The 15850-nt window shown below is 33.8% G+C and overlaps 1 protein-coding gene across 1 annotated transcript; it reads right to left on the minus strand.

The window, feature by feature from the left end:
* Nucleotides 1-567: 567 nt before the first annotated feature.
* On the minus strand, nucleotides 568-15467 carry LOC132758045 (low-density lipoprotein receptor-related protein 12-like; the record flags this gene model as incomplete). The annotated part of the gene is made up of 5 exons (XM_060749561.1): nucleotides 568-1130; nucleotides 1556-1681; nucleotides 7565-7738; nucleotides 9180-9305; nucleotides 15244-15467. Coding segments are annotated over 5 exons (1213 nt in total), but the record flags the coding sequence as incomplete, so codon positions are not given.
* Between the last annotated feature and the right edge of the window lie 383 nt (nucleotides 15468-15850).

Genomic DNA, 15850 nt, shown 5'->3' on the forward strand with positions numbered 1-15850 from the left:
AGTTCCTACATCAGCTGGAGAGTTTTCTGTCATAGGGAATGTTAAAAGTGTTGAGGAGACACTGAATTCATTGAAAGTAAAGGCACATCATTCTCACTAAATGTCTCAGATCCTTCAGAACTCAGAGAGCCATGAGAGTTGGCTCTTCTCAAAAAGCCATTATTAGTCTCTGATATCACAGTGTTGCCATGGTTATTGTCTGGTTTTGGCGTGGAATTTCTGGAATTTTCAAGAGTATCTCTATCAGAATCAGATTCATTTTCAGACTCACTATCTTTCATCAGAGTTTCATTATTACGTATATCTTGGTGCTCAATGCTAGCAATAGAGGCTGTGGCCTCTGTATCTATGCTAATATTGTCACAATGACCTTGACCCCTTGTGTTGGAGGTCAAAGAACTTTCTTGTAAATTGTTTCCAAGGATACATACATCATCAGATGAGTCATCACTATCTGCCGTCCTCATCCACTGGGCTGAAAGACTGGTAGAGGCTAATATATTTTCTACATCATCATCATCCCTATTATCTCGAGTATTTGACATGTTTTCTCCTCTAGAATGACCTTCACCTTGCTCTGCAAGATCTGTTTTCACTTTCGATATCATCTGATTCAGAATCGCTTTCACTTTCAGACGGCAAGAGCTCAGCAGAGGAAGATGATCTTTCAATATTATTATGGTTCTCATTTCCTTCAGTTATTGTGCACAGCTGCATACCACTTTGCTTCTTCATGTATATTTTCATTCTGGTTATTTGTAATTGCTCTGATTTTCTGTCGCATCTCCAAGAGTCTGTTTGTGATTGAGTTTGTTGGTTTCTAGATCGGCGTCTGTTCCCACGACCTCTATGACTTCGGCGGGAGTTTCTCATCCGTTCCAAGTATTCCTGCTGTACCTCATCAAAGTTTCTAGAGGTGAGCATAGCCTCGTGATATGGCGGTGGGGCTCGTCGTCGCAAAAACTCAGCATACAAGCGGCTCATAGGAGTTTCGTGTCGTGGGTATCGATGATGATGATCCATCGTCCTTAGAGAATATAGCTTACAAGAGCAGCCTAGCAGGATAACCAATAACAAAGCACAGATCATTGACCCACATATTGCTGCTATTGTTACTCTTTTTGTTGTCCCTGAAAAAGATTGTTAAATGAATGCAATGCAATGATAGAGATAAACTTTACGCATAAATATGATTATATTAAACTAGCAAATGGAATTTTGAAATTCTTTTTTATATTCACCATAGATGTAGTATGAATCATCCTGTGCCAGTCAAAATGTATAACTATGCAATAAACTACACTATAAAGTTGTATCAATTATTTAATCAAACATATAATGACCAAAAGTCAAGTGTGAAACATAAATGAACAGATGGCCAGACAAACTATGCAACAAGCCTTTTGCGCTCTGGTGAATTAAAAATGGCAAAGCTAAGAGTTTGACCAAACAATTCCAATTTATTGTACGAGTGGGTGCCCTCTCAAAACGAAACTTTGTTGTCACTTGTGTGACATCAAGTATGTTATAGTGTGAAACTAGAATATATTCATACCTGAACAGAATTGTTCATCACTGTTATCACCACAATCATCTCTATCATCACATGTCCAAGATTCATAGATACAACGTCTGTTGTCACACAGAAATGTCCCGTTATGAGAACCACACAAATCAGACGCTGAAGCAACAAAATTATAAAATAAAGTTAAAACAATAATAATAGTCCAAAAGTCAAGTTCTTTTTCTTGTCTTGGTCTTTACTTTTAACATGATGACTTTCTTACATGGACTTGTCTAGCTTTCATTTTTGGAACTGTTATATTGGGGATATTTAGATGAAAAGTTAATCAGCCAACCGTATAGAGCCAGGTCAGTCATCAAGGATACATGTATATATCCTCAGGTGGCCATGATTCGTCACCCTAAGCATTTTACAGTGCTACTTTTTCTATTTTCTAATGCTCCAAGCAAGCCATGTTGAAGAAATTTGGCAGAATTATTAAATTTACAATGATGTTTGAAAATATCCAACTGTTTTCTCTCTTAACAAAAATTTGCTGAGACTTTCTGACATAGACAGGAAGGGTGTTGATTCTAGGACAGGGAAAAATTTAGGGCACCAGACGATACAGGTGGGAAAGGCTTATGACTTTCAGTTTGATTATGATAAGTAATTATTACTGTCTTGTCAATGACCAATAATCAGCCCTCGAAAAATGATTGTCATATTCTTTGGTATATGTATCAGAAACACCATTTGATTATTCAATTATTCTGTAAAATTTACATAGAAAGGTTCAATTAGATTCACACTAAAGGTATAACATACTGCATTCAGTTCATCAAAAGCTGTTGGAAATTACGGCCAGGCCGGGTTACATCTCTCCATAGGATAATTTAAACTGAACTGGTCTTTTTATTCCACCAGGGTATAGTCCCCCTTTACCAATTTACCCTTACAATTTAAATATAGTTAGGATTACCTAACAATTTTAATGTTTCTTTAACTGTAAATTGCATTGGAAGTAATGGGAAATGAATACAAACATTTTTGGAAACGTGTTTTTAAAAAAAACCTTATTCAAGGGGCCAAGTAATCAATGATGGCCTGGTGGCCCCCCAAAATTCTATTTTCTCAATGATGGTTTGTTTGTTTTTTTCATATTCTAAGACCTTGCAAAGATATTTAATTTAAAAATTCTACTTTTATTTAGCTTAAAATGTTTTTTAATCATATTTAAAAGATACAAAAATTTTGAAATTTAAAATTTCATAACCTTTTTTCTACATATAATGGGAGCATACAATTTAATAAGTAGGGAAAAAAATTGGGGACTCCACAAAACTTGGGAAAATTTCAATTATTTTATTTTTGGGTCAAATATAAATAACATACATTATTTTTAAAAAAAGGGAAATCTGTTAAGGAGCTTGAAATTTAAAAAATTTAAAATTTTAAACAAACCCTTTTTTCCCTTTTTATAGCAAAGCAATTAACTTTTATCCATAAAGTTATAAGAAGTAAAACTTTTTCCCCATCCAAACTCATAGGGGGCCTTTCAAACCGGAAGTCCCAGAAATTCCCTTTCATCTTTTACCTTTTCAGGGGATTATAGCAGTTCTTTCACCCCATAAAAAATGCTAAACTGGGGTTTGGGAAAACCCGTCACCTAAAATCATATAAAACGAACCTAACATTTTATATATTAATACAAGAATTTGTAAAACAGAGTTTACCAACGTCCCCCGTCTCGGGGAAGTTTTATATGAAGCATAAAATTGTGCTATTTCAAAAGATTGAGGTATGGATTTCAGGACTTTCAGTCCAAAATTATGATCAATGCTAGATCTGGCAAATGCAAATGCAACAATAAATTTATTAAAAGAAATACAAGTAAAATGAAACACAGAATTTAAAAAATTCTATCATGTTAACCTTTTGACCTCTAAGTGTGACCTTGACCTTTGGGGAGGTAGGGGTGCAGGTGTTGTGCATGACATATTTGTGCCAAGTATTTTCAAAATCCCTTGAACTATGTAGAAATTATAGATCGGACAGACAAAATATACCCTATAACAGACTATGTCAATCTTTGACCTCTAAGGGGGTGACCCTTGGGGGTAGAGCCCTTGGGTTTTTTGCCCGAAAATATTTTGTGGAAAGTATTTTAAAACCCAAAGGTTTTTGGTGGACACAAAAAAATACCCCATTTTAAAAAGAAATATGGGAAATTTTTGGGGCCTCTATTTTGTTTACCTTGAACCCCTTTGGGGGGTAGGGGCACATGTGTTACGCATGACATATTTATCTTAATTTATTTTGACTATTTTTTGAAAATATTTTCAAAAATCCCCTTATCTATGGGAAAAAAAATTTTTAGACGGGGGCCCCAAAATAAAACCATATAACAGGGCTCTGTTAACCTTTGGGCCCCTTAAATGGGGACCTTGACCCTTTGGGTGTTGGGGGTGCAGGTTTTTGTTTCCTGACATATTGTCTTATTATTGTGACTGTTTGCGTAGTTATTTCAAAATCAACTGAAGAAGTTCTAGATCAGACACAAAATATACCTCTAAAACAGACTATGTTAACTTTTTGACCTCTAAGTGTGACCTTTAACTTGGAGGTAGGGATGCAGGTTTGCGCATTGACACATTGTCTTATTATAGGTGACTATTTGTGGCAAGTATTTACAAAATCTTTGATCTATGAAAAAGTTATGGACCTGACACAAAATATACCCTGTAATAGACTATGTTAATCTTTGACCTCCAAGTGTGACCTTGACCTTGGAGGGTAGGTGACCGGTTTTTGTGCATGACACATCGTCTCATTATTGAGAACAAATGTGGCAAGTATTAACAAAATCCCTTCAAAGATAAGAAAGTTATGGACCGGACAAGACATAAACCATCAAATAGAGCAATGTTGACCTTGAATGAGCAAGTGCGACGTTTGACCCTGGAGGTAGGGGTCAGGTTGTTGCGCATGACACATTGTCTTAATTTTAACAAACATTTTGTGCCAAGTTTATTTCAGATTCCTTTGATAAATGACAAAGTTATGGACCGGACACGAAAGTGTGAGGACGGACTGACAGACAGAGGAACTTAAGTACTCGCAAAATGTCACTTATGTGACTTTTCCCTTGATCTTTTTGGCCATTTTTAGTCACACAAGGCTTAAAAAAAGACACACAAGTAATAACAGAATGAATAGGATCAAGAGAATTTACTGTTTCCCAATGTTCTCCAAGTCACACAAGTACCTCTAGGTTCGTACGGACAGACGGACGGAGCCTTTTACTATATTCCCCTTTTTTTCTTCCAAGAAGGCGGGGGGACAATAAAAATTAGTTTCATAATGGGCAAAAATATATACTAACTGACACTTTATCTATTAAATATTGTCACAGTTTTAATTTAATGATTGTGTTCTATACCAGCTTTCATTTATGATAAGGTTCGCATTTTCCTTAAAAGTCTATTTTGTATTATACTACCTATATTGTGTTTTTTGATGTGCCAACTACCTTTAATTCATTATTGGTATCACACTAACTTTAATGTATTATTATGTCACTATCTTGAATGCATTATTGTTTCACACTACCTTTAATCTGATATGTAAATTAAAATCCCCTGTACTCTTCAAAGTAATCACTATGGAAAAACAACATTTAACCAGTTTGAAGAGCTCTCTATTAGATATGGTGGGGGATTTAGTCCATAGTATGTTCCAATAACTTTGTATGTGCTATCTGGGCGCATCATAAACTCTGACATAGTCTGTATTAGCCTCACTCTCCAAGTAAAACGCTACTACTCTAAGCTGTATGGTTGAACTTGATCCAGAACCCTAGTGCCAAAGAAAATAAGACATATAACATATAACACAGTGCAACATCTAAAATAGATACACACTATTATTAGCTAGTTTTATAGAATTCTCTAAATATAGAACTGTATCAAAATTGCTTGTAAGACAGAAGGCTCCATTGTTTTCAGTGCCAGACGAGAAATCAAATGTATGCAAACGGTTTGAACTTTATTAATTCACCTTTCATTTGTTAAATATAATCGATTTTGGAAACAAAACTAATAATATACAAAAACCGGGGCAAAATCCAGCAACCATGAAAACAAATTATTGACCAAGGATCTCTAAACATATTCTAAATTTGCATCAATGACCATAATTTACATGACTATATTATATGGCCATAAAATGGCGCTTACCGTTTTGTGGTAAACCCAAAGGAACAACTTGGAATGTTGAGGGAGTATAAAACTAGGAAAAAATTTGGTGAAGGCAAACCCAACCAGTGAACAGATTTTCTATTTTCCTGTTACATACGCTGTCACCTAAACCCAAATGATAGAATGAGACATTAATTAGATTTCCGTTACTTAAAAACTTGATTAAAGAAGTTATAAAAACGTAGTTTTTTATTAATCAGATTAGCTTCACTTGGATGTTTGATAATATTGTCATATTTTGTTAATTTTAACACCATAAATTTTTCATTTAATTTGTTTGGATTTTTTTAAAAAAAAATTTAAAAAAAAGGGGAATGAGAAAAAATTAAATTTTCAATTTTTTGAAGAGGGAAAAATGTCAAGGGGTAAAAAAAATGTGTTCAAATGATAAAAAAAATTTTTCCCAAACCCGAAAACTCTGGGGCGATCAAAAAAACGTAAAAATTTCTATTCGGGGGAAAAACGGGAAATATTTCCACGTCAAAAATTAACCACTAAGGGGAAAATGCTTCATTTTAACCCGGGTTTTTTTTCCCTAAAAAGTGGTAAAAAGAAATATAAAGATTTAATAATCTTCAAAACCACAACAATATCAGGGTTTTTCAGCCCCCCTTTGGGACAAATGGGTTTTACAAAAGTCCATCTATACATTTTTGTGTAAACATCTTTTAGTGACGGGTACTTATCACAAAACAATAAATGCTCCGGAAAAACCGGGATGTCACAGATTGTGGGTTTTTGGTTGTAGTATTCCCTTTTATGAAAGGGGCGTTTAAAAAGTTTAATTTTTGACTTTTATGATTTTAGCAAAAATTTTTCACAAGGATCAATGGGTTTTCCAAAAGGGTTTATTGGGTTAAAATTTAAAATGATTTTACGTTAAAATTTAAATACAATTAAATTCGAAAAACAATTTTTGTAAAACTTTCCCAAAAGAGGGGTCAATCCTGTAAAAATTTTTCAAAATCCCACAAGGTGGTTGAAAAAAGAAATGGGCCCAAATTTTTGGGTTTTTTTTTAAAATTTTTTGCTCTGGCAGCCCCTCTGTTTATTTAAGATCAGAACCATTTAAGCATTTTTGTAAGGTCCACAAAAGTATCATTCCTGTACAGTTTCATCATTATTGACAAAGTGACTGAGGAGAAAATGTCATGTAAAGTTATTTTCTGTTTTTAGCTCTGGCAGCCATCTTGTTTATTACACTGAATCCAGGGTTTCTTCCCCAGGATTTTGGGAACATGACTCATGCACATAAAATTGGGAAATTGAGTGATGTTTTGTTAAAAATTTGGAAAAAAAATGCATGACTTAAATTTTGCAGTGATTAAATGAATGCAAAGAATCATCTAGGATGGCATCCCTCCATAACAGTGAAGAAGCCCGGATTTTCAAAGATTTCAAAATTTGTTTCTCAATATTTTCATTTTCTAACTTTCAATTGGGAATTTTTTCCTGTGGATTGGGAAAATAATATACTATTTTCAATTGGGAATATGACCAAAATATTGACTTTAAAATAAGCCCCCCAAAAAATCCCTGAAATCATTTCAGCAAATTGTAAGGAAGTCCACAAAAGCATCAATCCTGTATAGTTTCATTACAATTGGCCGAAAGGTTTCGGATAAGATATTGTTTAAGAATAACACTAACAATAATTGCCAGACACAGCGGTATCACAATAGTTCACCTTGACTGTGCACTTCCTGTTCTGGTGAACTTAAAAACCAACAATATGCTTCATTTACACAAATCTTTTTTATGCATTATTAAATTCCAGAATAAGAAATTCAGTAATCATTACCACACATAAACTGGTTTTCATCAAGATTGTTGCGACAATGAGGGATTCCGTCACACACGTATTTGAAGGGTAGACAAATGGACTTGCCATACATTGTTACATAACAATCAAAACAAGATGGGTCTATTGTAGCTGGGGCTCTAGTTGTTGTTGTTGTCGGTTCTCTGTTAACAGCTGAAAAGCAGTTGTTAGGTTTCTGATTTGATTGTTACTATATATAACATACTTTAGATATCATTTGAGCTACAAAAAAAATGTCAAATATGAATTTAAGCACAAAAGCAAGTATGTTCAGTGAGTTTGTATTCTCACTGCACTTAAGATTTTATGTTACAGACTTTCTTTTTGTGAAAGATTTATGGAGGTTGTCCTTAAAAAACTCTAAAAAATAGGCTAAGAACAAACTTTATAGGCTAATGATGTGACTGAGGTATTTTTCTCATCCAAACATATGAGTCAATATTTCTGATCTCATGTTTCTGTGCCTCCTTATCAAACTTGTAACATGGAGTCACACTTCACAATTATATACATGTATTTACCAGTTTCATAGATATTAACTAGAAATGTGTCCATAGGACACGGGTGCCCCCACCGCGACACTGTTTTGTCAATCTTTTTACTAAGTCAAGGGAAATAACTCTACAAATACTGGATAAATCCACAAGGGAAACCCCAGGTGCAAATCTAAAATATGCTGAGCAACCTGCCCATAATTATTGACTATGTCAAATCCTTTTTGAGAAACTTGCGACACAAGTTGAAAATTGCTAAAATTTTCTAAGTGAAGGGCAATAACTCTAAAAATACTAAATAAATCCAGACGAAAATACCTGGTGCACAACTGCACATGCTGATCAATATTCCTGTAAAGTTACATGACTCTAGGTCAAATACTTTTTGAGTTATGTGCGACACATATTGAAAATTGAAAAAGTTTACTAAGTGAAGGGCAATAACTCTGAAAATACTAAAAATATCCTGACGAAAATACCCAGGTGCACAACTACACATGCTGATCAACATTCCTGTAAAGTTTCATGACTCTAGGTCAAATACTTTTTGAGTTACATGCGACACAAGTTGAAAATTGCAAAATTTTACTAAGTCAAGGGCAATAACTCTGAAAATACTAGAAATATCCAGACGAAAATACCCAGGTGCACAACTACACATGCTGATCAACATTCCTGTAAAGTTTCATGACTGTAGGTCAAATACTTTTTGAGTTGAATGCGACACAAGTTGAAAATTGCAAAATTTTACTAAGTCAAGGGCAATAACTCTGAAAATACTAAAAATATCCAGACCAAAATACCCAGGTGCACAACTACACATGCTGATCAACATTCCTGTAAAGTTTCATGACTCTAGGTCAAATACTTTTTGAGTTACGTGCGACACAAAAAGTGAACGGACGGACGGAAGGACGGACGGAAGGACAAGGGTAAATCTAAATGCCCGCCACTAACGTGGGGGCACAAAAATATACTGGAACAGACTCTTATGAATTTATTACAAAAATAATCCAGGTGTGAGGATGCCTACATCCAGGTGAGTAGAACAGTTCTCCCTATATGATCAAATATCAGTCACAATTATAAAACATATTTACCAGTAGTTTTATCACACAAGTATTCGTCTTCACCAAATCTACACTCCTTTACACCATTACACTTCCAACTCTCTGGTATACATTCTTTATCAATTATACATCGAAAATTGCAACTTTTGCTTGAGCCTAAAATTACAAATGAATTTTAAGGTTATATACGGTGTCCTTATCGTGCCATTTAGAATGTCGTCCGTCGCGTCTAAGGGTAGACACACGACAATGCGAAGTGACATCGCGACAATGCGAAGCGACGCTCGACAACGCGAAGCGATATGCGACAATGCGAAGCGACGCTCGACAGTGTCAAACGATATGTCGCACTGTCGCCTAGAAATGTCGCGGTAAAAAAGGGCGACATTTAAGAAATGTCGCTTTGCGTTGTCGAGTGTCGCTTCGCATTGTCGAGCGTCGCTTCGCGTTGTCGCGATGTCACTTCGCGTTTCGCGATGTCACTTCGCGTTGTCGCATTGTTCACTTCGCATTGTCGAGTGTCGAGGTTGGTAGAAGTGCATACCACGACACTCGACAATGCGAAACGACAACGCGACAATGCGATACGACGCTCGACAATGCGAAGTGACACTCGACATCGCGAAGCGACATTTTTTTAAAATGTCGAGTAAATGTCGCGTTATTTTTATGATTTTTACACCGCGACGCTCAACATTGCGAAGCGACACTCGACAATGCGAAGCGACACTCGACAACGCGAAGCGATACTCGACAACGCGAAGCGACACTCGACAATGCGAAGCGACATTTGGAATAATATCGTATCGCATTGTCGTGCGTCTACCGGTGCTTGGTCAGAATTTACTAACTCACCGAACAAACGGTGCGATCATGGAAGGGTCGCACTAAACTGCTGACGAATTAGCTGACGATATAGATATATAGGAAACTGCTGACCAGTTAAATAAAGAAGGATTATCGGAAAATGCTGACCAGTTACACAAAGAAGGGAAACATTGAAGGTGTGAAGTTATATAAACACGCCGTAGGGGTAATAAAAAGATGGGAAATTACTTTTATTCTTTTAATTATATTTTTAATTTTTGCATTTATATGACTATGTTTATAAACTAAATTAATATATACATTTAAAGTACCATAATATCATACATTTTAACACGGATTTACATTACTACATGTAATATAAATCCGTGATTTTAAAAGGATATATTAAACAGCTTTTATACCTCTAAAGATATGCAAAAAATTGAATTAATGTTTTATAAAGAATTATGATGTTATGAGTTTTATCAAAATCTCTTGTTAGTGATATTTCAATAGAAAAATCTTGTAACGGAAAAAAAATGTATTTTCAAAAGCAATAATTGCAATTTGAATTAATATTAAATAAGTCAGCAGTGTTTTAACTTAATTAAATGTCGACAAAATTTTTATACAATATATTGAATTTCGTACATTATAAAATGAATTAAATTTCACGACAAAATATATTTTTTTCTATATTTCTAACTGGTCAGCAGTTTCCCTATATATCTAACTGGTCAGCAGATTCTACTACATGTGTATATGTTTTAACTGGTCAGCATTTTCTCGCCTGAATGTAAAGAGCGTTAAATTTGCTAACCATATAGAATAAGAAGAGTTTCACGGCTTAAATCAATTTGAAATAACATTAAATTGGTCAGCAGTGTTTTACTTAATTAAATGTCGACATAATTTTATAAAATAAATTGAATTTGCATACATAATAAAAATGAAATTACAATTTCACGGCAAAATATATTTTTTTCTATATTTCTAATTGGTCAGCAGTTTCCCTATATATCTAACTGGTCAGCAGATTCTACTATATATGTTTAACTGGTCAGCATTTTCTCGCCTGAATGTAAAGAGCGTTAAATTTGCTGACCATTTAGAATAAGAGAGTTTTACGGCTTAAATCAATTTGAATTAACATTAAATTGGTCAGCAGTGTTTTTACTTAATTAAATGTCGACAAAATTTTATACAATATATTGAATTTCGTACATTATAAAATGAATTAAAATTTCACGACAAAATATATTTTTCTCTATATATCTAACTGGTCAGCAGTTTCCCTATATATCTAACTGGTCAGCAGATTCTACTATATGCATTTTTCTCGCCTGAATGTAAAGAGCGTTAAATTTGCTGACCATATAGAATAAGAAGACTTTTACGGCTTAAATCAATTTGAAATAATATTAAATTGGTCAGCAGTGTGTTTTACTTAATTAAATGTCGACATAAATTTTATAAAATATATTGAATTTGCATACATTATAAAATGAATTACAATTTCACGGCAAAAATATATTTTCTCTATATATCTAACTGGTCAGCAGTTTCCCTATATATCTAACTGGTCAGCAGATTCTACTATATTTTTAACTGGTCAGCATTTTCTCGCCTGAATGTAAAGAGCGTAAAATTTGCTGACCATATATAATAAGAGAGTTTTTACGGCTTAAATCAATTTGAATTAACATTAAATTGGTCAGCAGTGTTTTTACTTAATTAAATGTCGACATTATTTTATAAAATATATTAAATTTGCATAATGAGTAACAATTTCGTAGCATTTAAATATATTTTTCTCTATATTTCTAACTGGTCAGCAGATTCTACAATATGGTCAGCATTTTAATTACATATTTTTTGACTGTTTATTGTATTTTGTCATAGATAAATCAAGAATGACACGTCGCGTGTGAAATCGATTTTAATATGACCTTGGGGCATATCGATCTCGATAAATTATCAGTTTAATGGATATCTGTGGAAACATGTTGTTTATAATGTAATAAAAGCTTATTAACTATAACAATTAGCACATTATTAATTTTTGTTCAATATTACTTATACAATTATACGAACAACAAATAAGGAAACAGAAATCATTTTATTTCATATTTGCACTAAATGCGACATAATAATTATATTTTGTTAAAATATACATTACGTATATGTACATGTATATATTTTAACCTATGATGCATAGTTTTATACATACTTGAAACAAATTATGATTTTTCGTACATCATATTTTGACTACATTTTTAAAATTTTAACCAAATATATAACACATAGAAGAAAATTCATTAAGGTACTTAAATAAAATATTATATCAAAATAAATTGAGAAATATACAGTATATATCAATTGAATTTTTTATAATTAATATGTATCATTTGTAATATTGACATCTTGAAAAAACATTTTATCAAGTATTTCTCGACCTCGCTTGTAATATCACCAACGGCAATTTGACACCTTCAATGTTTCCCTTCTTTGTGTAACTGGTCAGCAGTTTTCGATAATCCTTCTTTGTTTAACTGGTCAGCAGTTTCCTATATATTCTATATCGTCAGCTAATTCGTCAGCAGTTTAGTGCGACCCCTTCCATGATCGCACCGTTTGCCGTGAGTTAGTAAATTCTGACCAAGCACCGGTAGACGCACGACAATGCGATACGATATTATTCCAAATGTCGCTTCGCATTGTCGAGTGTCGCTTCGCGTTGTCGAGTATCGCTTCGCGTTGTCGAGTGTCGCTTCGCATTGTCGAGTGTCGCTTCGCAATGTTGAGCGTCGCTGTGTAAAAATCATAAAAATAACGCGACATTTACTCGACATTTTAAAAATGTCGCTTCGCGATGTCGAGTGTCACTTCGCATTGTCGAGCGTCGTATCGCATTGTCGCGTTGTCGTTTCGCATTGTCGAGTGTCGTGGTATGCACTTCTACCAACCTCGACACTCGACAATGCGAAGTGACAATGCGACAACGCGAAGTGAAATCGCGACAACGCGAAGTGACATCGCGACAACGCGAAGCGACGCTCGACAATGCGAAGCGACACTCGACAACGCGAAGCGACATCTCTTAAATGTCGCCCTTTTTTTACCGCGACATTTCTAGGCGACAGTGCGACATATCGTTTGACACTGTCGAGCGTCGCTTCGCATTGTCGCATATCGCTTCGCGTTGTCGAGCGTCGCTTCGCATTGTCGCGATGTCACTTCGCATTGTCGTGTGTCTACCCTTAGACGCGACGGACGACATTCTAAATGGCACGATAAGGACACCGTAGTTATAAGATATTTCAAGCTGCTACTTATTCAAAAACACTTGTAAAAACACAATACATGTCATATATATACATGTACAGTATATTGTAAATTATTAACATTTTCCTATAATATCATAACTTGCATTTTCACAACACATACTTCTTTGTCATATTTGAGATCTATAAGCCATGGATGCCCCCACTATATATTAGATTAATTATGAATAAAGATGTATGACAGGACAGCATAGTTGGTTTTTCATAAATCTTTTTGCAATAAAAGACCTTTCAAAGTAATGACAGATGACTCTGTTGATAAAAACATTTTTTTTAGTATTCACAAGACATAACTTTTTAAGTGGCAGAGCACATATTTCTCAGTTAATCCTTTACTGGAGCATAAAAATGGAAAAATAAAAAATTCAGAGCTCTCAGTTGGGTCAAAATCTCATGAGTCAAAGACTCTTTGGGTCAAATCAGTTTTTGCTTGTGTCATTTGACTACATGAATCATTTTCGTGTTACAAAAATTACTGTATTGGAGTCATTTTAAGTAGATTTTCAAGTTTAATTCATGGGTTTTTACATAAGAAACCCTTATATTTATTGTCAAAGTAAAGAATTGATTATCTAAGTTGCAAAGATAACGCTAAACACTTTTGCCAGCTAACTTCAAAATCCTTTGATGTATGGCAGCATTATGGGCCAGACAAGATTTTCTACCTGCTGACCTTTACCTGTTTTACCCCTTTATCTTGGGCTACAGGGGACTAATTCTGAACACTCTGCCCATTTTTGCAAATTATTCAAAATTCTTGATGTATGACAAATTATTCCTGACAAATTTTTCAAACTGCGACCTTTATCTTACTTTTAAAAGTACTACCTAAAACTTGGGGACGGAAAAACAACACTATTTTCTAATATTTTAAAACCAGGTTTTTAACCCTGATGCATAAAAGGCCGACAAGGTATTTAAAAAAACAATCATGGGCCCAGCAAACCAACAGTAACACTAATTATCAATTTTGGGGGGATAAAAAGAAAAGCAGGAAAATCCAAAAAATATAATACAGGAGGACAGTCTAAATATAAATGTAGTGCAAAAAGTTTATTGAGCTTTAATGATAAAACTCATGAAAATAGTTCAACTTCATTCATGATATTTTAAGTCAAATTAGATTTTAAACATTGATGGTGGATACTAAAAGCAGATTAAAACAAGGTGGAAGCTTTCCTCATTATGGTCGAAAGGTCTTCAAACAAGTTGGAAGGTCTGCCTCAAATAATAACTATAGTCATAAATTCTTAAATTATATTGGTATAAACGTCTTACTGGTATAGTAAGTAGAGCTTATCTGAACTGTTTACCTCTAAGATATGGTAATGGTAGAGATAGTTAAAGGGTATAGACTATGACGGTTTTAAGTGTAATGTACCTGGAAACTTGAACCTCCCACTCATTTTACAAAAGTTTATTTGGTTGTCAAACAAAACTTTTTTACATATAATTCAACTGCAATATTCTTAAAGAAAAAGCTAGAAAGTATTTGGTCACACACTGATTGATAGCCTGACATATGAATGGATAAAGTAGGGTGTATATCCCCATTTTAGGGAAGGCATATTTACCTGTTAATATAAGATATATTATGCCCAAATTTCATTTTTAAAAATAGTGATTATTTCTACACAGTCTTTAGTAAATGTAAATTAAACATGTTTTGAGTGCACACAGACTTAATATGTCACATACTAGAGGTAAATACTGTATGATTACATAGCTAGTATTGTTAAAAAATTGCCAGTTTTTTAAGATATTATCAACTTAATTTGACTCATACTAAAAAATATAGTTTTCAATGCACATTACGTTTTTTTTACATACAGACATACTCAGTTTGAATTTCCTAGACCTCAATAATTTTCTGCAACTTAGTATTTTACGAAAAGATGACCTAAATAAATTTTTAACATCAATCATCTTTTAGTAACACTTACTTGTTATATATTCTAATGCAAATTGGTATGGAAAAAATCTGTTTCCTGTTTGAGAGCCTATCACATATTTAATCCAAATATGGTCCCTGGTTGAGCGATACATGACTGGAGAAGTTGGAACGTCTTGTGCATGTGTCTTGCAGTAGTCCAAATAAGGGAGTGGTCCTAATATCAGGTTATATCCAGCTGTACAAAATCCTTCACCATATGATGAAAATGATATCCTGAATTATGTAAAACAATATAATCAATAATGCTGATTTTTTTTCTAATCTTTTCATATTATAAGATTCAGGAACATAATATTTCATATAAGGTAAACAAGACAATTCCAATATAATTTTTACATCTACAACAATGTATTTTGCAGTTAATTCCCACAATTCTATGATTGTCATCTTTTTTCATAATTTATTACCATCCTGTAAATGTAATAATTTTATAAGTCTATCATGTTAGCCCTATTGAAATTTCAACATATCCCACCTTATTGTAATGTCAACATATCCTACCTTATTGTAATATTAACATATCTTACCTTATTGTAATGTCAACATATCCTACCTATTATGATGTCAACATAGCCTACCTTATTGTAATATCAACA

This window comes from Ruditapes philippinarum, unplaced genomic scaffold (genome assembly GCF_026571515.1).
Source record: "Ruditapes philippinarum isolate M1 unplaced genomic scaffold, ASM2657151v2 ctg7246_1_1_1_1, whole genome shotgun sequence".
NCBI classification, from domain to species: Eukaryota; Metazoa; Mollusca; class Bivalvia; order Venerida; family Veneridae; genus Ruditapes; species Ruditapes philippinarum.